Source organism: Sinohyriopsis cumingii, chromosome 13 (assembly GCF_028554795.1).
Source record: "Sinohyriopsis cumingii isolate HCF-2022 chromosome 13, ASM2855479v2, whole genome shotgun sequence".
Classification (NCBI taxonomy): Eukaryota; Metazoa; Mollusca; class Bivalvia; order Unionida; family Unionidae; genus Sinohyriopsis; species Sinohyriopsis cumingii.
Genome location: NC_142973.1, coordinates 42,381,367 through 42,406,036, shown reverse-complemented (window position 1 = coordinate 42,406,036; position 24,670 = coordinate 42,381,367). Strand labels below are relative to the sequence as shown.

At 35.6% G+C, this 24,670-nt stretch overlaps 1 protein-coding gene and 1 pseudogene across 1 annotated transcript in view; both read right to left on the bottom strand.

The window, feature by feature from the left end:
* LOC149785293 (protein limb expression 1 homolog) overlaps window positions 1-24,628 on the bottom strand; it is a 50,467-nt gene extending 25,839 nt beyond the window's left edge. The window contains exons 1-2 of the mRNA XM_089979169.1: window positions 23,828-24,628; window positions 4,763-4,926 (exon numbers count right to left, since the gene is read on the bottom strand). Coding sequence (XP_089835295.1) covers window positions 4,763-4,926; window positions 23,828-24,092 — 429 coding nt within the window. The 5' untranslated portion in view covers window positions 24,093-24,628. The remainder of the gene's footprint in view (window positions 1-4,762; window positions 4,927-23,827) is intronic.
* On the bottom strand, window positions 14,427-15,980 carry LOC149785294 (uncharacterized; annotated as a pseudogene).
* Window positions 24,629-24,670: the final 42 nt, after the last annotated feature.

Here is a 24,670-nt window from a genome sequence, read left to right as displayed (position 1 = left end):
AACAAAAACAGAGAAACCTATTATTCACTGGAATGGTGTGTTTGTAGATTTACAGTAAATCACTGATAGCAAGTTTCTCTTTATAGCCAAACATTCTGATTCATGACCAATTGTTTTAAAATTTGTAGCTCTTTAAGAGAGTGTAAAGTGCTTAAAGTAGAGTTACATAGTTACAGTGTATTTTGAAATTAATTAACTCACAAGGAAATAATTTCCCGTAAGATATCGTTTCTGAAAATTCTGTCACACATTAAATCTTACTAAGCAGTGAGTGGTAAGTGGATATATGACTATAGTTTAATTACATAATTTAGGTTTTGTGCATTTTGGTTTCTATGTACGAGTTAGATAAATGTCTAAACTTAAGAATCAGACCATAACTCAGCATTAATCTAGAAAGGTCTTCAGGGAATGCTTTCTCCAAGGTCAGCTAGGATCACTGATAAACTAACGTCAACCACAGTGCAAGAGTCCTTGTTCATTCATTAGTCATCATCAGTGAAGAGAGCAGAGAGCACAAAAAGCAACAGTATTAACGATGGATACGATACTAGCCCAAGCACTGAACATACTGAAAGATCCAGGCCTGACAGTAGCCTCAGGATGGAGCTTAAAAGCCCAGGAGAAGAGAACCATTCTGCTGGCACAGAGGGAGCATCCAATGCAGACCCAGCAACCATGCATCTCAAGATGCCCAGTACAAAGACAGGGCACAATCTACATGGTCATCACCACCACAAATATGGAAGCTAGAAAGCAAAATTCAATGCCACCCCAACTAAATACATCACCTCATGGGACAAAACAGAGAAGAGAGGAAAAGAAGGCGTAAATGAAACAACCGTGTCAAGAAGCACTCTGAAATAAAGAAGAAATCACACCAAAGTATGTGGTGGCAACAAAACCACCACCCAAAACATCTGGGAAAACAAACTGTCAAAGCTCAAGAAGTGGCAGCATGTAAATTCCCCCACTTCTTCCAACATTGAAACCACAGGCAGAGACATGGGTGGAACAAGTATCCAGGACACATGTAAAGTCAAAGCAAGATGCAGACCAGTATATTCTAGATTTGGCATGCCACTTGAGAATAAGTGACAGTGGGGACAAGGTTGAACAGGACATGGAGGACATGAATGGTCTTATCTGCAAAACAGTGCTTTCAATGCAATGGCCAGATATCCAGGAACCTGAGAGATGGTGCCAAAATGACAGTAGAAAATATGAGATAACTGGTGGAGAAATACAGCAGCTGTCCAGTTACACTTGCAGCACTGATCTTTAATTCTTTAACAAAGATACAAGAATTGCAAGAATTGCAAAATCAAAAGAATCTCTCTCTGGCCTCTGATAAACAACGTTATAATATTAATAGCTGACCACACTGATCCAGACAGCATCAAGACCAGGACCAGATGGAAGTTTTGGCTATCCAACCAACTGAAACCATAGCCATGTCCGCTGATAAAGGGTAAAAGAATTACAGTTGCCAAGGGTTTTCATTTTGGCTAAGAAATCATATTTTGACTACACCTACATTAATAAGAAAATATTATTCGTGGGGAAACTGGCCTAAAATCTTACTATAACATATTACACTTGACTAAGATTGGAAATCTGGGTTATGTTAACCAGGATTTGAATTATTTTTCTGAGTAAATGTAAGTAAACTAAGTTCAAAACAGGATATGCATTGGGTAAGTTTAAAACTGATTAGTTTGATCCCAGCTGCAATGTACTGCTTAAGCACAAATAGTTGTTAAGGCCAGCCCATACTAGATAACTGGGCAGAATTTGACAGTTCATCAAAATGGTTGTTAAGGCCAGCCCATATTAGATAACTGGGCAGAATTTGACAGTTCATCCATGGAATTTCAGTAATTCTGCAGCCATCTGGGGACTCCAGCCAAACCTCGCCCACTTTTCCCTCATCCAGACATAGCAATTAAGTAGAATGCTTTGCATGCAGTAATTAGTGTGTGATGCACACATTTAAACTTGACAGATGGGTGCTTTCCACCCAACTGGCATACAATTAATTAGTATGCGGTACATACACTTTCTTTAAATAGTGGCCAAATTGTCACATAGGACTTAAATTAGAGATAACTATGTGCTAGAGTCAGTCAGGGTCAGCGTGTAAAACTAGAAGGCTTAATAATGAAATAAATGTGTAAAAGAAAACCCTCTCGCTTGTCTAATTTCCTGAGAGTAGTGCAGTTATATCAAATCCGATGCTAAAATATACCCATCAAAATGTGTTTTTTTTTTTAATTAAATATGCAGTCCCACACAAAGCAAGACCCACAAAAATAAATGAAACAAAAGTATCCCATGCATTCAAGTGACTTATATTTGACATATTTAAGTTTCTTATGACTGTTAAAATATATACAATTCCAATTAACACTTTCATCCTTAGTAATGACTGTAGATGGCATATGACAGCAATGCTACTTCCTGGGACTGTGATATCACCATTTTTTCCCCACACAGACCCCTAAGTAAGGTATTCACCAAAAGGTATGCACTAGGCTTTAAAATGTTATCAAGTAATGTAGAGTATTTATGTATTTTACAAAGTTACAGATAACACAGTAGATATTTTGAGATCCAATTTTTTTAGTAAAGAAACTCATGGTACCTGGTTTGGAGCAATGATCCAGTTTTGTGTCCCCTTCTTTTAAAGATCTAAATTAGTGCACGATGAAAGGTTAAGCTTTGTGAAAAGTCCAATTTTCACCCCACGGCATGTCATGATGGCATACACAATCCCAAACAATTTCCTCAAAACATCCAAGCAACTAGCAAAACAAAAGCAATGCATAATTGGACTTCTTTGGATACACTAAGGACACAAACTAATTTTCATCAAACCCCACGTCAGCTGAGAACTATCATCTCAAGGCAAATGAATTATTAGTTCAAAACACACTGGGAAAGTAAACTTGTATAAAGCCAAGCAAAATTTGTGGAATTCAGTGGAATGGAGGACAGTGCAACCAATATATGCAGTGAAAGACAACTTTAACTAGTTCAGACTGCTAACAAACTTCAGGATACAACTAGAAGGGAAATTAAAATTCATAAACTTTTCTTCCCAAGGTAAACTAAAAGATCTCCTTTATCCATCAATTGTAGAACATTACCCAGGTAAATATAATGTAGGGAGGAGATTGGTGTTACAACAGGTGAGGTGTTTAGTTTCGTATGTCAATCACACACTCAGATAACATTCCCTATAATGATTAGTTTCCTGGAGCACATGTAATCTCTAAATGTATACTGGTGTTAGGTCAAAGGAGTGTAACAGATCCATGTAAATAACTTTCCAAAGAGAATCACAGTTGTTAGGTAATAAACTGATTGGCTGCAAAATTATCAGAAATCAAAATAAATTCCAGCTATAAGCTTTGTGTACATAAGCAATCCTCCTCTCGAAGGTGATAATACTGAATACAAAATCTCACCTAGACAAGTATTACACACTTGAGAACAGTACACTATATTCAAGACAATAAATCACTCCTATTCTGGGTTCAAATATATGTTAAAAAAAATAATTAATATATTTCTCTTAATTAGAGTGGCAAATGAACCACATTTTTTACCATGTTGTTTCCATCCAGAAAGGCCAGCTTTCTCAAGGAACCACATTTTTTTTATTCCAAGCTGTTCCCATCAATGGCCTGCCCTCTTATTGGGCGATATTCCTCTTAACTTTAGGAATGGTTGCCCTCTTATTGGTCCTCATTCTTTTAACCATACCGTTTCCATCAAAAAAGGACACCCCTTGTATGGATCCTCATTCTTTTTACCATACCGTTTCCATCAAAAAAGGACACCCCTTGTATGAGTCCACATTCTTTTTAAAAAGGTATTCCAATCAAGACAGGCCAACCCTCTTATGGAGCCAAATTAGTAAAGCAGAAGGCCATGATAAGAAGGAAGAAATCTCTATAATTAATGCAGGTTCCTGCACCCCAAAAGAATTTTTATTTTCCAGGAGATTTTAAGTAATAAATGACCGATTTCAAGAATCTATTTTAAAATATGATACTTTGATTAATGTAACAGTTTGCTGCTCTATACGTGTTCCTCTGGTGCATCTCCGATTTCATATGTAATGTCAAGGCAGACTCTCCCATGTTGAAAATGTTGATATACCTTGAACAAATTCCACAGAATGCTTTTAAGTTTGAAAACTGACTCATCTTCTAACCACGCATCACTGAACGTTTACTATATAGCTTGGCATTTCAAATCATTATAATAACCACAGCTACTGATGTAATATGATGATCACTGCAAAATCGTCAGCTACAAAGTTGCATTGAAAAATAACTTATTTTCTCTGATAAAATTCTTTGTTTAAATCAAATTTCAAGACATTTTATAACAAAATGTAACTTTCAAAGAGGTTTCCTGGATATTTTCATTGAATTCAAATTCCAGTTCGATTTCCAGGACCTCCTTAAAAATTAGGAGGGTATGAGAACCCTGTTAATGGTCGGTCGATTAAAGCAAAGAGGCACCAAACATGAAACAAAAACATACACAGAGAACTAAATAAAACCAAGAATGTACAGTGCTGACTGCTCCTGACAATAAACATTTTTTTAAAAATATTCTTGTAAGATACACAATGCATCAGCCAGTGGTTAGAATACAAATTTTTTTCTATAATTTGTATTGATTCTATACTAATGATAGTTTTTGTTACATAAATGGGGCCTTGGCATTAATAAATGTTGTTTCTCACCTGAAAACTACCAAAGCAGCTTCCCCCAGGTAAAGATACAAAGCAAACATATGGTGGAGAGTTGGAAGGATGGGACTCATACACAACAAGGGCTCCATTCTTCAGATCTGCTCCACGCTCCAGTTTCATCTGCCAGAACTCTTGCAATGCCTCGACAACGTTGACTATAAAATAAAAAGAATGAATTTTGGCATTAATTTTACTGTTTGATGTTATGCAGGGTTTAAAAACCCAGAAAATCTTTCCTTTGTATATCAATATCATTATTGTCTTCATGGGAATTAGACCCTGGTTATACTGACCAATAGTATAGCAGTGGGGATTGCACTGAGATTACACTAAATATGTAACAATCTCTTGTTACAAAAAAAATCAAAAGTAAGACAAGTATAAACAGTGTTCATCACTGTTGGATTTAAAATACTGTGTAAATATGGTAAATTCTATTTATATGTGTATACATGTGAACGTTTGGCAATTTTAGTCATACCAGAATCATTTTTCCAATTTCTACTAAATATTCTTACTCTAAACTGATCCTTCCTCATGGACAAGCATACCCCATTCATAACCTGAACAAGAATTGTCACAAATTATTGTGGTTTTACAGCACACCAGCACTGTTAGGTTATTTAGCACCTAGAAAAGGTTACATGCTAGATTATTTACAGTCGATAAAAGGTTCTTTATTGACCAGTGATAATGATATTAAACAATCAAAAGTAAAATGATGAAATGGTGATGGTAATATATGAAGATTCCCGATCAACAGGGAATGTAAATGGTGTATATCAATGAACAGATAAAGGTACTAAGGAAGAACATATATCCTAACCATACTCAAAGAGATAACAAAAGAAGTTATATTTTAGAAATGCAAGACATGTTTACTGTATGAAAATTCCCTTTATGTGTTGAACACTAGTAACAATCATGTGTAGGTTGGAGATCAAAACAATCGATGAAAAAGTGCTTCATAGGGAAGGGTTCATTGCCAGAAATGTGCTCAAGTGGGTCTTTGCCTTTTATTATGTAGGTGTGGGTTATATAAGTATGACCAATTCTAATACTTACAGTGACATCCTTGTCCCTACGGATGGTTCTGTAGGAAGGAGCCGAGTCACCTAGGGTTGGTTTGATTATATGCAGTTTGTTATCCACTGCATCATTCTGTGATGCCTGACACATACTAAGTAAAGACTTTTTATGCAAGGTTTAAAATCAGTGTATGGTATTTTAAATGAGATGGTTCCTAGGATAGGGTCATTTTAGTAGCGCAATGAGCTTTTTCATTACCTTTAACACTGATATGGTTGGGTAACCAACAGCATGTACTATATTGTGAGAGGTGCACAGCTCAGAATGTTTGATGAGAATGCTGGTCAGAAATGGGTTTTCCAACTTCTAATTGTGTTGTTGTTGTTGTTGTAGTCTTTAACGCCATTTTTCACCACACGATAGGCTATATATGGCAGCCAGTATTAATGGTAGAGGAAGAACCCAGGAAAACCCCGGAAAAAAACACAGACCCATGAGAAGCTACTGGCAAGCTTTCTCATATACCGACATTGGCTGAATCCGAGACTCGCACCCACGCAGGCAAAGGTTCCAATTGTGTAGTGACATAAGTACCGTTAGTGAATCAATGAAGATGACAGTGTTTAAAAACATGTTTGCTTTTGATATTTTTCAGGGCAAGAAATATTGCACTGATTTTGGCGGGGAAAAAAATTGATGCACTGTCTGGCAGGCAAACTTTTGTGTTGTGAACTCCATTAACAAAGGCTGTGGTAATCTTTCTCATACTTTGACCCATTGGTATAAGTTCTTGTGTAGTTATTACATTGAGTGAGGAGTTCCTGATAAGAGTTTTGAAAGATCGCAAGGTTTGTCTTGGACATTATCTGTCGTGTACTGTAAAAAGTACTTTCGGTTATTTAAGTAGCAAGGGAGGTGTTTCTGAAATTAATGCCTTCTGTAGTTTAGAAAGGTCGATTTTTGTATTGTCCAAGCTGGATAATATATTCATGCCGAAGGCAGGTATGGCAGTGGATTTGTTGTGGTATAATGTTTCGTATTTGGGTTGGAATATTGTGGTATAATGTTTTGTATTTGAGTTCGAAAAAGCTGGGTTCAAAGGGTTTGCTCTTAATTTGATCGCAAATGATAACTGCATAAATTATTTCCACTTGAATTTTGTGTTTGTAAAATGCATACCCCCCCTCCCAACACACACACATCCCAATTAGACATCCACACCAAAGTTGGAGCTTCTTTTGTATATTCTGAGGATAGGTAATCTCCATGGGGCAAATGCCAATATTTGTCTTTTCATGCCTAGTAAGCATATCTATAATATATGGTTACAAGATAGGGATCTTAACAATTTGCAAATTATGACCATAGGCCAAGGCTGACATGTCAGAGCTAGTATATGTATTAAATATGACCCTTGCTTACAAGTCCAAAACTTTACCAACTGACCTATCATGGCTTCATACTACATAATAAAGTAGGATCCTTGATTATACACACCTTATCAAAGAAACTCTTTTAATGAGGTGACCTATAGTATGGGAGTGCTGTAGCTCTTAGCAGCCATAAAATCTATATTCATCTACAGTTATATATTTCAATAAAGTCATATACTCTTATGAAGGATTTCTCAAAGTGAGATTTATTTACATATATATTCTAAGATATATGGTCCCTGACTATACATAAACTCAAACAGTGGGAAAATTATCCCTAGGCAGGTATCACACATACAAGGACAAGACAATAACACTTGAACCACCTGTGACATGACTAGTACTTCATTACAGTCTAGACACTGACCATTAAACCTATATATATGTATGTGTATAATAATTCTGCATACTGTTATCAAGCATTCTTCTATAGGAATCCCAGGATAGCACTTTCCGTTCTGTCTGGTGTATATTTATAATTCTCTATAATTAATTTTATATACCTTGATTTCTTTCATAGGAATCTGGAATGACTGTAGATACATGAGAATTAAATACTAGGTCGTCATGCGTGCGTGTCTGCTACACACGAGTACACAGAGGACCATCTAGAAGTGGTCTTTATGACAAGGTCCTTTTTAATATAAAGGGTACATGTGTACCACTGTATGTAAAAATTGTTCCCTTGAAACTCTGACTTTATAATCTGGCAGTTCTAATAGAGGTGGCTGCTAAAGCTGGTTTTACTCTACGTACATGTACATTAATTATTTTATGTTACATCTGTCTAAATGTAAACACTAAATTACACCTTTTGTACATGTATGCAAATTAAATATCCTTTAAAAGAGCGTTTTGAAGTTTATAAGATTGAAACTGACAACTTTAAACTGATATAACTGCAATCTCACTCTCTCTCTCTCTCTCTTTCTTTAGTGTAAAAGGGTTGTCTGGTAAAAATCTGCCCACCGAAAGCCAAACAAATGCCCCTAGATAAGCAATAATGATAAAAAAAAGATGTGGTTTGTAGTCCCATTTTCACAGTAAAACGAGTGCCAGATAAAGGATACACCAGCAAGGCATTTCAGCTGAAGACAAGAGACAAAGGGGTGAAGACTGCAGCTCTGAAACCTGAGCCATATTCCTTATTCTGGAGAACAAAAAGACAGAAGGCTAGGAGAAGGAGATGTAGAGTAATTATTATATCTTCTTCCAAATGGAAAAAACACCCTAAAACTCCAATGAATGACAAAAGAATAAAATCAGCCCTTTAAAATTGGCGACCAATTATCTCATAACTAGGGAACTGGAGCCCATAGTTGCCAAAGTTTATAAGCATAAAATTCATAAGAAACCTATGCCAGTTTAAAAAAATAAAATATAACAGGTGCAACTTGGAATGGAATTAAAATTTTAATAAATAGAAGATTTCACTTTCATACAGTTAAATATACTAAATGATAACCAGTCTGAAGTGAAGGTTAAAATGATAACGAACTAAGAAATGAGTCCTCATTTTTGCCTTAGATGAGCAAAGAGGTGTGTTAGGTCAGCTGGTAGAACACTGGATTCATAATGCCATGGTCAGGGATTCAACACCTGCCCAGATCCACCTGGGTTGGCTGTCTCAGCATGTCCTCGTGAAGTACATTTAGTTCCCATATTTGGTATGATATAGCCAATGTGTTAAATGTGATATTAAAACCAACCATGTGAACTTTATGAGCAAATGTCCTACATAAGAAGCCGTCAATTTAAAGCTGCTGGTTGCATGTGAGGAAATGCATCTTCATGGCATTTACCCATAACTCCCATCCAACTTATAAAAAACGACACATAATGAACCCAGTAGATTTGACAGTGTCTATCCATTTGACACAAAATGACAACTAAAATGACCAGAGTACACCCTGATCTGCAGTCACATACTGGGCCAATACATTTAACAGGGTCTATCCATTTCACATGAAATCAGTGAAACAGTGTACACACTGATCTGCATTCATGTAATGCACCAGAAGATCTAACAAGGTCTATCCATTTCACATGAAATCTTAAGTAAAAGGGATAGTGTACAACTGATCTGCAGTCACATAATGAGCAAGTATATCTGACAGGGTCTATCCAAGTCACATAAAATCAAAAGGAAAACTATATGTACCGATCTGCAGTTATATCACAGGCCAGTGGATCTGACAGGGTCTATCCATTTCACATGAAATCAAAAGTAAAATGAACAAGTAGACCCTCATCTGCAGTCATATAATGTGCCAGTAGATATGAGTGTCTATCCATTTCTCATGAAATCAGAAGTAAAATGGACAGTGTATGCCCTGATCTGCAATCACACATAATAGATAATAGATATAATCTGGCTCTATCCATTTTAAGTGAAATCATAAGTAACATTGTGTGCTCTGATTTGTCCATGCATTATATGCTGCGCCCCCTCCCCCCCCCCCAGTAAACAAATCATTCTGAAAAAAGTGTTTCTTGAATCATAATGAATTTGTTGTTAAAATTTGATGTGGTGTCATGACTGACTGATAATCAGAACTATCTTTCTGAAGGCCTTGCAAATGAAAACAAATTCTTGTGCTATTATATTTTTGAACATATGATGTATGTACGTATGTATGTATGCATGTATGTATGTATGAATGTACATGTATATATGTGTTATGGTTTAAACTGTTTAATGGCACATAAGCATAATACTGGCTATATGGTGATAATTAAAAGTTCCAAAAATGTCAATAAAAGAAATACCCCAGAAATATTTTAGAATTAAAAAACCTTCCAAATAAATTTAAACATGAACAGGGCTCCAAGTAGGTCTAATGTCTTGGTTGCAGAAATGCAACAAACCTAAAAATAAAACTACCATTTGCATGCATTGGTTGCCAAATAAAGCTCTTGAAATGTAGCTTGAAAATATCAGCACTGATTCTTAAATAGGTCCCTTGTAGGTTTTTTAAAAATAGTTTATATCAAAGTATGATAGGTAAATTGTAAGCAACAACATGAGCCCCTGTGGTCGATGTAAGAAAGCTTGAGCCTAGTTTTTACTGGTTTTTTTTATCAACAGCTGACAACTGTTCTGCAAAATTTACTTGCCAATTAGAACTTTTGGTCAAAATTTCAAGCAATTTACATGCAACTTTGGAGTTCTCATGAAGTTCTACAAAATAAGAGATTTTTAAAAATGTACAAATTTTTTTACGGTATATAAAAAAAATGATCATGTTACAAAGCATAAAAATCCTTGAAATAATTGGTTAAACTCTGTTACATAAATTGTATTCCCTCTGGTGGTACATCATAAAGTTTCATAACTGAATTCACATAAAGAAAGACTTCTGTTTCACAGGGTGGAAGTTTATAAGCTCCACAAGAATGCATTACTGGTACACTATCAATAATCAGTGTATGCACTCAGGCTGGGGTGCACTCTTCGACAGGTATGCATTAGTCAGGTATGTGTGCCAGACCGTGACCTATATTTAAGCAATGCCATTTTCCAACAGTAGGTTTCATGTTACATAGCCTGTTTGTAGAGCAAGGGTTAAAAGTTTAGATTTTAAAAGAGTGATGTGCATCTATTAAGGGTTAGCAATAAACTGTACATTTCTGTTTTTACACATCTTTCAAATTTTGAACTAGACTTTCATTGTCACACAAATTGATAAACAAGTAATCTATATAATCATTTAATTTAAGCAGTGCTGACCTAACAAGGGACCAACAAAAAAATAGACCCTCCCCCCCAAAAAACTTTTATTTTTCACTATATCAATGCTTATTTTCTCCCTATGTAAAGTTAATAAATTTTACAATCAATTAATGCAGGAAACATGAAAATGCTTAATGTCAAAAGAGGATATGTAATCATGAATCATGGAGACAGTAGGAAAATTCAGACACTAAAACGTATTAGTAAACTGTATAAATGTGCAATTTAACTAAACTTTCACTGAAATACTAAAAGAATTTAAGTCCTGTAAATCACTTCTTGAACCCACCAGATCTACAACCACGTACCAGCAGAACTGAATCTATGCTGTTCATCCTACATGTAGTGCAACCTTGAATTAAAGGATACCTCTATATAGGGGACACTTTCAGAAATCCCTAGGAAAAAAACCTTTGCATATGACTTATGCATATAAAGGGCACCTGTCTAATGTAGACATTGGGCACACGTGTTAATAATGTATATATTTTCACTGCAAATAATTACAAAGAACTTTATCACATCAAACACTGATGATTTTGTTGTGCACCTGTTCATATTATTGCATAAATTAAGTTTTGGAACATTAATAATATTATTAAAAAAGTATTTATATCATTAATTGTCAGGGACAAAAAAACACTACTTACAGTATGTGCATAAAGATCTACAACTTACTTCCTATAATGGACACCTGTCTATAAAGGATAAATCTTCCCTGTCCCTTGTCTATCCTTTATAGACAGGCTTCACTGTGTTCAGATTTGAAGCAGATAACACTTATCTGCTAGCACATTATGTGATATCAGATCTGGATCTATGATGCTCACTGGTAGGTGTGGGTTATACACAAGATGACTTTGATAACAAATTTCTTTGCAGCCATAAGGACTAGCAGATTGTGAAATTTATTTGTCTTGCTGAATCATTACTAGTCCTTATTCACTAGCAGACTGAAGAAAACTGAAAGTTGACTAGCCACCAGACTACTGAAATTATGAAAACTATTAGTCTGAGGAATTTACTAGCCTCAGGCTAGTGGGCTACCACTAATTTCCAGCCATGTGGAGTACACACAGCAAACCCATTCAGTTAAAGCAGGGGTGCCATGGGCCAGATTGAATTTCCCAAGACCATCGAGAGCCGCAAACACTAACTTCTTGAATATAATTACTGTTCATGGGCCAGATTTTAGTGTTGTTTTAATTTGCCCTGAGGGCCAGACAGAACACATTCGTGGGCCAGATCCAGCCCACGGGCCAAGGGTTGTACACCCATGAGTTAAAGTATTAGATCTGTCATAGGACCAAACATCATCACAAGCAACGGAAGTCAACCGTCATCTCTTTTCACCTGTGGCTTCCTGCTATAAGCTTTCCTCATTTCTAATGAATATGTATAAATAAAAATGCACCATAAATGAGCCACTGAAAAAAATCTACCTATGGCAATGGAACCTGTCTTGAAAGACCATCACCTCTGCCAAAAAATAATGGTCTCTCAAGGCAGGTGGTCTCTCATGACAGGTCATAATACTATATAATCAATAAATATGTACATGGAGAACCTGGTCTATCAAGAGAGTTGGTCTCTCAAGACTGGTTTTACTGTATACATCAATACAATTAACTCTTCTTGATCAAAAATGTGACTGTTTTGGAAGAAAAGATCTGATTTAGTATAAAGGTGGTATTGGGTCAACCTACCCAGAAAATGTTACACGCACTCACAATGATTGGTTAAGTAGGTTTAGGCATATTTATGCGAAATGACCAAATCTTATCATAGGCATGCACAGATGAAAAGAGAACATAGTGGTTTTTCACCATAATCTGTGACGACGAACACCAAAGCACAAAATGACAAAGCTGCTAATGGTGAATCATACAAGTCTAGACAAGTTTTTCATGTGGTGGTACATTATGTAAACATTAAAAACTTGGTCTAATGCAACAGTTTTAAAGTAATAAGAAGTAAATAGTCAAGAAATAAATACAACTGTTTTGCTAACTGGATGGATTAAAATCGATGGCAAAATAGTATCTAACATACATCTGTTGAGGCAAAAGTTGGCAACTGTTAAGTGTACAATTTGTAATCCAAGCAACAGAGGCTCAGTACCCCCTCATTCTTGCCAAAGTCCACTGCCTTATTGAGTCATTGTTAAATGCACTTAGCTCCCATTTCCTCAGCATAATGCAAGCAATAATATGTTCAAGGTGCTGTTAAAACCAATAATCAAGGCAAGAGCTAGTATAACTGGAAAACAGGTGAAAAGGTAGCAAGTCTGAGTATGCTGTATTGTTCTGATTTCTTTCATTTCCTTTTACATTTCATATTCCTTTCTGTCTCAGCACAAAGAAAAGCTAAGGGCATGCTATGACAACCAGACTAACAGGTAAGACAAGAAAAGATGGGGACCATGGCCACTGTCAAAGGCGGGTTTACAATCAAGTGCTAAATGAGATTAGAAACTGGATGCTTCTAGCAAGTCAAAAAAAATTGCATGTTCAGAATTCAGTGACAATCCATAAAAAAAGGAGCTCCCCATACAAACAAATACTGTCACACATGCAATACCAGGCTGTGAGATTTAATAAAATATTTTGAGAGATTCAGGTATGTGAGATCTGGTTTTCCTAGGATATCCATGTACACTAATGTTGGTAAAATTGCTATATTGCTAAAATCGATTGTCCAGAGCAATGTTTTTATGTTAACTGCACTACTGATGTTAAATAAAATTTCTTGCATCATGTCTGCATTAGTTTCTAGATGCATTTAATCATAAGTTAATAAATTGCTAAATGTGCAGAATAATTTGCTAAATGTGCAGAATAATTTGCTAAATGTGCATAATCTTGACAGAAATTAATTATCCTCATTACAATATACAGGCTTACTCAAACATGCAACTGTCTATATTGTGAAATAACTTGCATGATTTGGAGGAATTTTATGTTACACCCCCCTTCCCCCATTCCAAAATCTTACCATAAGAAATGTATTATTCTTTGAGAAATGGAATTCGGGGAGTTTGAATGTGAGATGGTTCAAGATTCTGCAAGATTTTTACTCTCACTCTGAGATTTGCAGGAATCTATACATTATTATTATGCAGGTATTTGTACATTATTTTACTAAGGGCAGACTTGGGTTCAATTACTTTCATCAATTTCAATTATGATGTGCTTTCAGAAGTCAATTACAATTTATTATGAATGTTCAATTACAATTATTTTTGTTAATTACAACTAGAATAACTTTTTGGCCCATAATGAGTCATAACAAAGACAATGTTGGTTTGAGTATTTTATGCATCTGTATATGTCAAAAATATAAATTATAAGCAAACAAATATATGGATATGAAAATGATTATATTTAACACAATTTATAAAAAATATTTTATAAGGAGTACAAATATGCAAACCAGTTACATATATAAAATGCCGATTGCATCAGTGAAACAGTAAATTTTCAAAATGTTCATCTGACAGCTTGCCTCTTTCTGGTCTAAAGATCTTGTCAGATATTGAGCTGATCAGGCAGGGATCAAGACACAATATATGGCTAATGTTATTAACTCTGGAAAAGTGTCCTTTTTATCTTTCCAGTATTACAGTGAGTCACAGATGTCATCAATGGAACCCTCTGATAGGTATAAATCCACCTCATTTCTGCACTTTGGTACACTTGAAGTTGATTGTTGCGCAAAACTGAACAATTTGCATCTCTTTTTTGGTGGAGGAGCCACCTCTAACTCCGTTGGGACAATATGAGTTGCGACTTTTGATTTTATCAGGTCTGCAACCATGGCCCTCTTCTTCTCAACGTCAGTCTGCCAATCAAGCTTCCATCTAGCGTCATGAACTGTGGCCAGCTGAAATACTTCCGTTTCTTCATACTTTGCAAGTCTGGTCTCTAGTGAAGCTAATGCAGGGCAGAGATAAACGAGACTTGTACACAGTGGCTTTTTTTCATTCAATACTGCTCGCAGACCTCTGATGCAAGGTATCACCAAACTTGCAGTTATTATGTTTTCTTCCTGACACTGATCAATAGCCCCTTCAAATGGGTTTTAAAATTCTGTGCTTTCTTTAATCACCTTGAGGTCATCTGTGGTCAGAGACACAGGACATTTAATGCTTGACAGCTTGTGTAATTCTACATTTAAAATACATTTCAGCATCTTTGTTGAACTGTTCCATCTGGTTCCATTTTCTGTATGTAACTTGGGACATCCTTGTAATAATTCACAGCCAACAATAGATTTATGAATAAAGTTGACAAGCTTAGAAACCTTGGTTATAATGCCTACGATGGCTGGTCTAAGTTCTTGCAAGTCATCATTCACTACAGTTGTAATGTATGTACAAAAAAAAAGAAGATATGTTCCACACCGAATATGGGACTTTCAAGAGCTGTACAGTCATCATCATCACTTTCGCTGTTAGGGTCATCTGGGTATTGAAGATCAACAGCTGGTAATGTCACAAATGCTTTTAGCATGTTATCAGAATTATCAGTTATGACTGTAAGTAAGATTCTTCTTTACCGGATTATAGTGATGTATGATATCCATATAACTTGCCATGATGTTTTCAGCAACGTGATGCCCAGTAAATCACTTGCAAGCTAACATAGCACTTTGCAATCTGAAGTTGTCAATAAAGTGGCCAGTCATTCATATGTAGGAAGACATGCTTTGATTAGTTCATATGTCTACCGTCAGATGCATCCCTGGTACATTCTGCAGGCACTCTGGCATGGATGTCATGAATCTTGACATGCAGACTGGCCTGTTCTCAGAAGTTCACGAAATGCCTCACTGTGCAGTATAGACAGGGGAAGCAACCCACTTGTCACAAAATTGGTCACCAAGTTTGTCATGTCTGTCTGTCTTGGATCATCAGTGCAATATGGTTTTGTAGTTTGGGGGAAAAAAGATGTCACATTAGACTGTCTGATCTGTCAACAGCGGAGGTTTGGATACAGCTGTAGAAACTACTGGAATATCAGGATGATTCCTCTGCAATAAATAAACATGGGTAATTTCTAACAGAATGTTAAACAGGCATGGAACATATGCAGATATACAGGATTCTAGCATTAGTAATGGGTATTTCAATTTGACACCTGATAAGAATGATAATTTTTAAATAACAGAATAATGACAGTAAGGCTCACACATGATTAAGATCTTGCTTCCTTCATTTGAAAACATTGTAAAATAACATTGGTTTTGAAAAATCTGACTGGTTAAATGTATGTACATAAGAAAAAATCTTGCATAATTTTTTTTTCACTGCTGAAAAGTTATTTATGATTAAATAGATACATACCTTCATGGTGTGTACAGATTTGATGATGTGGCATAGGACCATGAAACAAGCCTGTCACAATGCTTGCATCTCAGCTTGAAGTGTTTTAGTACAGTCCTCTCACTAGGTTCATGAAAATGCTTGAAAATATGTGGAAGCATATTGGAACCATGACAGTCTCCAGAATTATTATGCAGTCTTGTGGCGCCTAACAAATCACTGAGTAAAATGATATATAATGGCTACAACCAATGTTCTTTTTTAATAGGCAAATAGCCTGATACTATACTGCTGCATTTCTATTGGACAAGATATTCTTTCAAATCAAATACTGTCAAACAACCTAACTTACTTGCATTTTCTTTAAATAAATTCTCATAGGCACCATAATGTCTGTCACTATCAGCATGTTGTGAAAAGACTACGATTATTCAATGGTCATAGCAGGTTTCAATGACTAGATGTCACGTTTGCTAAGCCCCAGTTATAGAGTCATGTATAAGCTATAATCTACTTGTCTTGGCAATATTACCGCAGCTATGTGTTTGATCTCTAAACATTGCCGCTGGGTTAGTGTTGAACTTACGCAAGGTTACCATGACCGGCCAGAAACCAGAAACTTGAATTGGCAAAGGTGACTGGTTGTGTCACTTAACAAAGGCTTGCTGTTATCACACCTTTATGTAAAAGGTTAGTTCAAGAATCAAAAGGAAAGTCCACAGGGTGAACGGGGTATGTTCTTATCCATCATCCATGTTGACAGTTTGATTGGATCTGTCCACAGCAATATCAAATCAAAAAAATGAGATTGAGGGTGTGATTATAATTCAGACCCTAATGATACCTTCCGAAATCTTTGGAGTAATTTAGTATTTGCCTGGAAGGATTGCAGATCAACAGGGTTTACTCTGAGAAAGAAGCCACTCATAAACTGGCAGCGGAACTAAAAGGTAGATTCTAAGAAAAGACAATGCTTCGAAAAGGTCAGTAAGTTATTTGCTCTATTTTTGCAGAATATCAATGCATCATAATTGTAATTATTTGTAGTATGTATACTTAATTACTAGCATCATTTAGTATGTAGAATTACCTTTGTAGTGTTTCATTTACATGCGTATTTGAGAAATGGGTTTCAGCCTTACATAGAGAATTATTATATGCGAAGTGGATTTTTAGCTTGTGGTCAGAATTAATTTTGTAATTCCCTATTAGGTTACTTCATAGTAAACTAGTGCATTTATTAATGCATTATGTTAGAATTTCACAAGCTTAAATTGTGAATCTGGAAACATGGTTGAAGTATGTAAGATTAGTTACTATGGACATAAGCATATATGACAGCATGGATATTTGAACATTTGCATACTTTGTATGAGTTGTAAGGTAAAGAAATGTGTCTGATTATTGTGATATTGATTAGTATAACAAGATTAGGAATATGTACTGATTTTTCAGAATTTATTGATGTATGTATAAGAAGTAATTGATACCATGCTGTATTATGATGTTTGTTTTACCAAACAAGAATGTATGGGCATCTCGATGTAAACAAATGCATGACCAAAGAAATGTAATAGCCTTTGTGTGATGATAGGCTGTGTGTAGTGTGAGATGAGAGGACTAAGGAAAAAGACTGTACTGTCCTTGTGTTTTCACAGGAAGCTTTTTAGGGGACAGAGAACTTCCGGTTCCACTGGGTACCAAGTCTTCAAGAGTTGGAGACGGAATTGAGACTGTAGCCAAGACAGTCAAAGTTGACAGAAGTGTAGTCGTGAGTGATGAAGTGGAGGAGTCTAGAGAAAGTTGAGCAGGAGGAGGAGAAGGAATTTGGAGAAAGGTCGGGGAGGAAGAGAAGGAATTGGGAGAAATAAGAGAAAGGATAAAACAGATCAGTAGAAATACAAGGACAGGTGAAAATCAATCTCACACTGTTAATCATATGACGCAATAGGCTTATTAAAGGGTCAAGTGGAAGGAGTGTAATTGTAAATTTGAGCCATTTGATTACTGAATTGTTATTAAATTGTTATTCATTGAATTTTAACATTTTTGTATATTTAACCATCTAACCATCAGCATTGCTGACTGGGGGCTCGGAACTTTACATTTATCTTTCGCTAAATTTAACTTCCAACAAAACAGAGCCTGGGTGGGACTTCTATAATAGTTTCAATAAAATACTGGGAGCACCCCACCTAAACCATACAGTTCATCACACTAGACTTGCATGAACTTACCATTGTATACCCTGACTCAAATAGCCGTATCACATGTTCACAGCTGGACACTGTGGAATCAAAATGACAGTGTGTATTCTACATGCATAGTCAATGAAACCTGCCATGACCAGGCATAATCTTGTCACAACATTCTGATAAACATTCTTTGCTGTTGTAATTAACTTGTAATTAAACAATTTTCATCTGATTTAGTATTTTAACACATTCAACGTTTAGCCAAAATTATTTGTGATGTTTCTAAAAAAAACTTTCAGCACATATAATCATTTACAAATGTAGTTTTCTTATGTAAAACTGAGCCGTATTGCTTATTCTATATTAATTCCTATATTATTAGCCTAACACCTGGCAGTTAAGATAATATGCATATTTTCTCAACTTTTGTAATTTGTTTGGAGTTGCAAAACACATTTTATCTTTGCTTTTGTAATTGAGCAATTACCCAAATATAGATTTTCAATTACAAATACAATTACCGGTACATCATATTGATGTTGCATTACAATTACAGATACACTGCAATTGTAATTAATTACTCAATTACACCAATTACATTGTAGACTAAGGGAACTCAATTTGAAAAGTAGGTGGTACATTTAGATCTAAATGCTTGACTGTTCAAAGTATTTTGACTGAAAAAGTGACTGGATTGACCTATCTATCTGCAACTGCTAATAAAGTGAAACCTGTAAAACCCCAAAAATTAAAAGAACAAAAAAGGACACACAAGGAACCACAAATTTGTATCCTCCACTGACAGGTATATGTTAAATACAGGTAAAATTTGTGCATACAATTAATAAAAGGGGTCCATAAAATGATGTCCCTTAAAAAAAGCAGGTTCCTTTTTACAGTGGTTACAGCTAGGGTAGGTTTCAGAGTATATGAAATATGCATTACACTTGGACTCTTACTGGAGGTCTCAGTATTAAGCCACCTTTAATTAAATAAAGATTCCAAAAGAACATATTAAAAATATAAAAACCTTACAATGGAATAAATCTGATACCCTACAATGGGAATGAATACAGCCATGGTATACACTGGTGTAGCAAAATCAAAACCTTACACTGGCAGAACTTTCAGTATAGATAAATTAATTGAATATTCACATGGATTACTACATTAATATTGAGACCCCATGATACACAGGGTAGTAATGCTAATGCATGTGTTTTCAGAAAGTGATTTCTCAAGTAAATGTCTTATTTCTATGACAGATCTAGAACGAACTGCATATTTAACAGAGTTGCTCTGATGACCATACCATCACATTATCACCTTAGAAATAGTGGCTGTACATGGATAATTCACCGAGAAAATTAGATTCTGAAACATATCAATAGGTTTCCAACATAAAACAACCACATTTATAATTTACAGTGCTGACAAAAATGTTAGGGTGGCAAAACTATCAATGTGAATCTAGCATTACACTGAGTACTATACAAAGAAGCCTCCTTAATCCAGATACCTTTGTTCCTAGTGAATATGTCCGGCTTAAAGAGTTTTCCGGATAATTGAATCATGCACGTTTTTATTTTACGATGTCATTATATCGTATACATGTATATGCTAACTGTAAATTTACTGTATATTCAATAATGGTTGAAATTATTTAACAAATAATCTATTGACTTGTGTTTATTTCACATTATTATAACATGTGCTTGTACATAGTACATGTACAGTAAATATAACATACACATACAGTAAATATAAGTTTAAACAATTAACACATCACACTATATACATGTACATGTATGTACTGCATATACATTTATTACGTCAATTTCCTAAAGAAATATCTGTAACCTTTGTTGCGGACGATTTGATCCCAGTGTGTTTACTTAATTATTAGCACCATCAGTGACTAGCTAAATCACTGTTTATACAATCTCAGGTTACAATATGGTCATGTTTTTCCATACATATGATCATGTGATCAATTGATAACTTTAACCCACCACTAGAATTTGACCAATCAGAGACTGATACATTGATACACCTCCAAATTTGCATAGGTGAATCTTAGTTATCCGACTATTTTCATATGTACGATTTTTCAAATTCTCTTATTTTTGGACAGATTATTTCCTGATTATTGAGACAAGTTTTATAGTAATTTTACACTTTGGTCCCCGATCTTGATTTCCAGATCTGGAACACGGATTTCTTGATTAATGGAGCAAATTAATGTTTAGAATTCCATTCCCGTTTAATTATGTCAGGATAGCAAAGTTTCCTGATAAACAGAGTTCAGATTAACAAGGTTCCTCTGTATACAACTTCCCTTTGCGACTTTAAAATGTTGTGTCCCCAAGATCTGGAAGGATGGGGTACACTTTGTCCCCTGTTCTTGGGATCCTAGATACAGCACAGATAACTGATTAAAATACAATGTAATTACCTCATAACCTTTAGGGTGAAAAAACCCCACTGTTCTGGAGACTTTAAAAAGTTACTAATCCCCTAGCCAAGCTGGTCTTCATGCCACTGGCACCAGTAAGTTTTATTGAATGCAGCCTCAAGCAACTGCAACCAATAACAAGAATCTCAAGAAGGGACTAATGCTCTACTGGTTAAAAAGAATTTCCAGGAAATAACGAAAAGACCATGTATTCTTTTTAAGTGTCAAGTGTTGAAACCATCTGTGATATTCTGCAGTGACAAGATTTTCAAATTAGCTGCTGTGGTACATAGTGTATGCCTGCTCAATGCCATTTTCATTTAGAACAAAGGAGACGTTATAAATGTTTTTATGAAAACCCCATGTCAAAATGATCATCCATTTAAGGGGATTAGTGACAAGTCATCAGCTAGCAGCTGGGATTGTTTGCTATTCATTTATAGTCTGAAATCATCTGTTAATTCAACATGTCAGTTAATTAGTTCTGATTTTTACTCTTTACAAACTTAGAACCAAATCTCTCTGCATCAAAGTTTTTGATTGATGGACCTTACGTGCACAACTTGAGGAGTTTTGTTAACTTCTCATGATCAAGTCTACACCTTGCCTTTGCCTTTAACAATTCTGGCTAGAAAATCCATGCTAACAATCCAAACTGGCAGGTCTTTTCTGAGACTAATTGATATGTTGATTAAAACACACAATTTTTTTTAATGTTTCACTGACTTAAGCAAATTGATTGCCAACAAAATGCCATTCAAGTTTGTTCACTTACCTTTGACAATTGGCTTTGCAAGCCATCATATTTTCCAGTTTTGTTTAACTGATTACAATCTGATGGGCTATTAATCAAATGCCAATATTTGAGAGAAAGGTGATCCAAGTCAAAAACGATTCAAAGTTTCTATGTGTTTCAGTGAATACTTCAAAAAATTCACCAATAAAATGCAAACTGCTATTTTTACAACAGTTTTGTCTAATTGATTATAATTTGATGGGCAATCAAACAAAGGTTTATATTTGATCAAAAGTTAGTCTAATCAGTCTTAATTGATTTGCTGTCATAAACATCAACGACAATAATCTTAATAGAACCCAACACTGATTAAGTTATGCACACTTAAGCAAGACATCAGTGACATCTTAAATCTGCAGAGTTTATATTGATTTTGCACAGGTGCAATATTATTTACTGATATTGTGTAAACAGCAGTCCAGCAAATATCTGTCATGGCTCATACATTGAACATATTCCTGACTGTCTGCATTCATTAGGAAGCAAGACCTGAGGTGAATCAAGAGTAATTAAGACTGACACTTTGGCCCAAATCAATGTTTGTCATAAAAACACAGAGTGGATCAGAAATGGGTCACATTTAAATTTCAAGTGTTAAAACTTAAGGCCGTGCATCTTACATGAGACCCATATGAAACTTCTAAATGTGTTCAAACATAATGCAAAACAATTTCATTTTATGCATTTAATCCTAAGTTGAAAGCATCTTGCTCCTGTTGTTATCAGAGTCCATGGCCAGTTAATTCGTTAGTCCAAAATAATAAATATGTAAACCCAGCTAAATAAAACACTCAGATAAGTTTGTGGCCAGAAGTGGTCAACTACTAGACCAACAAGTTGTTCTCCACCAGTCATGTCAGAGAGAAAAAAAGGTGAAGAATAATTTATCGGTCTAGTCAACTACTAGAAATCTGATGGGCAGCAAGACATCTAGTCCAATAAATCATCCCCAAACCTGCATTCCTATTATGGGTGGTTACCCTTCCATACCATTATTATATAGTACAGGTCTGGAGGTAAATTTATGAGACTACAAAACACCATGAAAAAGAAAATTGTTTGATTCTCTTTCATTTGCTGTGTATTCCTTTTTTAAGAGCTCAGTAAAGGTTAATACTAAAGGTAAAGAATATTTTATAGAGTTTAGTTAGAAATATAGCCAATAACAGACATTTAGGGGGGCAAGTTATTTGAATGATATTTCTCTAGGACAGACTGGATATGACTGGTAATAGATTTTTTTCTAAGTCTGAATTAGTGCAAGAGGTGAAACAGTAATGATTGTACTCATGGGCAGATTAAGTTGGTAATAGGCCCTCACACCATTTCAAGAAGAGTGCCCCAGTCCAATATCACTTCACTGTACTGCAGCGACCCCACCCTTGCAGCAACTGCTCCATTTGCTATCGTTAAAGTACATGGTGACCATGTGAATTGTCTAAGTCTATAAACTATGATTTCAGTCATAGATGCTGCATTCATGTTTCAGACAATAGTACCTTATCTTTATGAGAACATCCAGTCACATAATCGATTGCATCCTGCATTAGTCTGGTCACATGCCATATGACACATTCAGAAAGGCATGAATTATGTCCTGATCAGTGTTGAACAGTAATTGAGCTGTCAGGTAAACAATATATGTACCTCTTATAATGATCAAGATGTGAGTAATTTTTTTTAGGGGCCCCTGGCAGTTTGAGGTGTAAGAATATCCACTGGCTCACTTAAGGTGCCACACTGACTGACAACAGTCTAACGCTGCTGTTTGCTGATTAAGCCCCAGTCTGGAAGTACCCATTTGTGTTTTGCAATTTTCACACAGAAACCCATCAAATTTTAACAAATGCAACTAGTTCTGAAATAAGGCATAATATATTAAATTCACAATTTAAAAGTTAACCATTTTTGGCAAAATTGTAAGAATAATAGCATTAACCAAACATTCCAGTCTTTTGATCCTGCTCAATAATATACTGGGATGGCTAAGAAACTGGTTGATAGTTACATCTCTCTGACATTGTTTTACACAAAAATGCAGAACATGTACATGTTTAAATCATGCACACTTTTCTGTACATGTAACACCTACCTCTGCCATATCCATGTGTATGTTTGGCAAAACTATTTACAACTGCATCAACAGCTTCTTTGAGAACAGTCTTTGCTTTGAAGTCATTCATTTGTTCATTTGTAAATATCATCGGGTCTGCACCTCGATCCTGGGGATAATCCATTGATGGAGCATAACTTGTCATACCCCGGGGTGAGGGGGTTTGACTTGGAGATCGGCCATTCGTTGTCCCTCTAAGGGCAGGCACAGGTTTCTGACGACGTGGATATTCCTGTGATGCCATCAAATATCTGCTTTTAACATTCGTTAGACATTCTGATCGGAACAAAACCAAAAGAATAATATACCAAAAATGTTACTACACATGAAAAGTATCCTCTACAAATAATCAAGTGCAACAGATCAGTGTTTACTGTAAACAATACAAAAACAAGTCTGTGATGGACGCCAAGAACAGCAAATACAGTCTCATCATGAAAGGGATGACGGAGTACCTAAACTGATCCAATATTCCGCTTCTTACGTAATCAGTAAAAATACGTGTAAAGCAGTGACAGGTATGCGATGTACATTCCAGACCAAGTTTGACACCAATGGTTTGCACTGGAGAACGAATAAAAACGGTGTATTGTTCATACTCTTTCTGGCGTGCTTATTATTCACTTTTAATCAAAAATGTATGTGGAATACATAAATAATGAACAGTTCAAATCACTAGTGATACAGTTTGGATAGCTGACTCGATCCCATTTCGTGAAGTCCACCGCTGTCCCGATACATTTTGCCGTGAACTTAGTCATGCAAACTATTCCCTCTATGTCGCACGACCTCTGACCTTAAATTACGTGCGGGACTAATGTG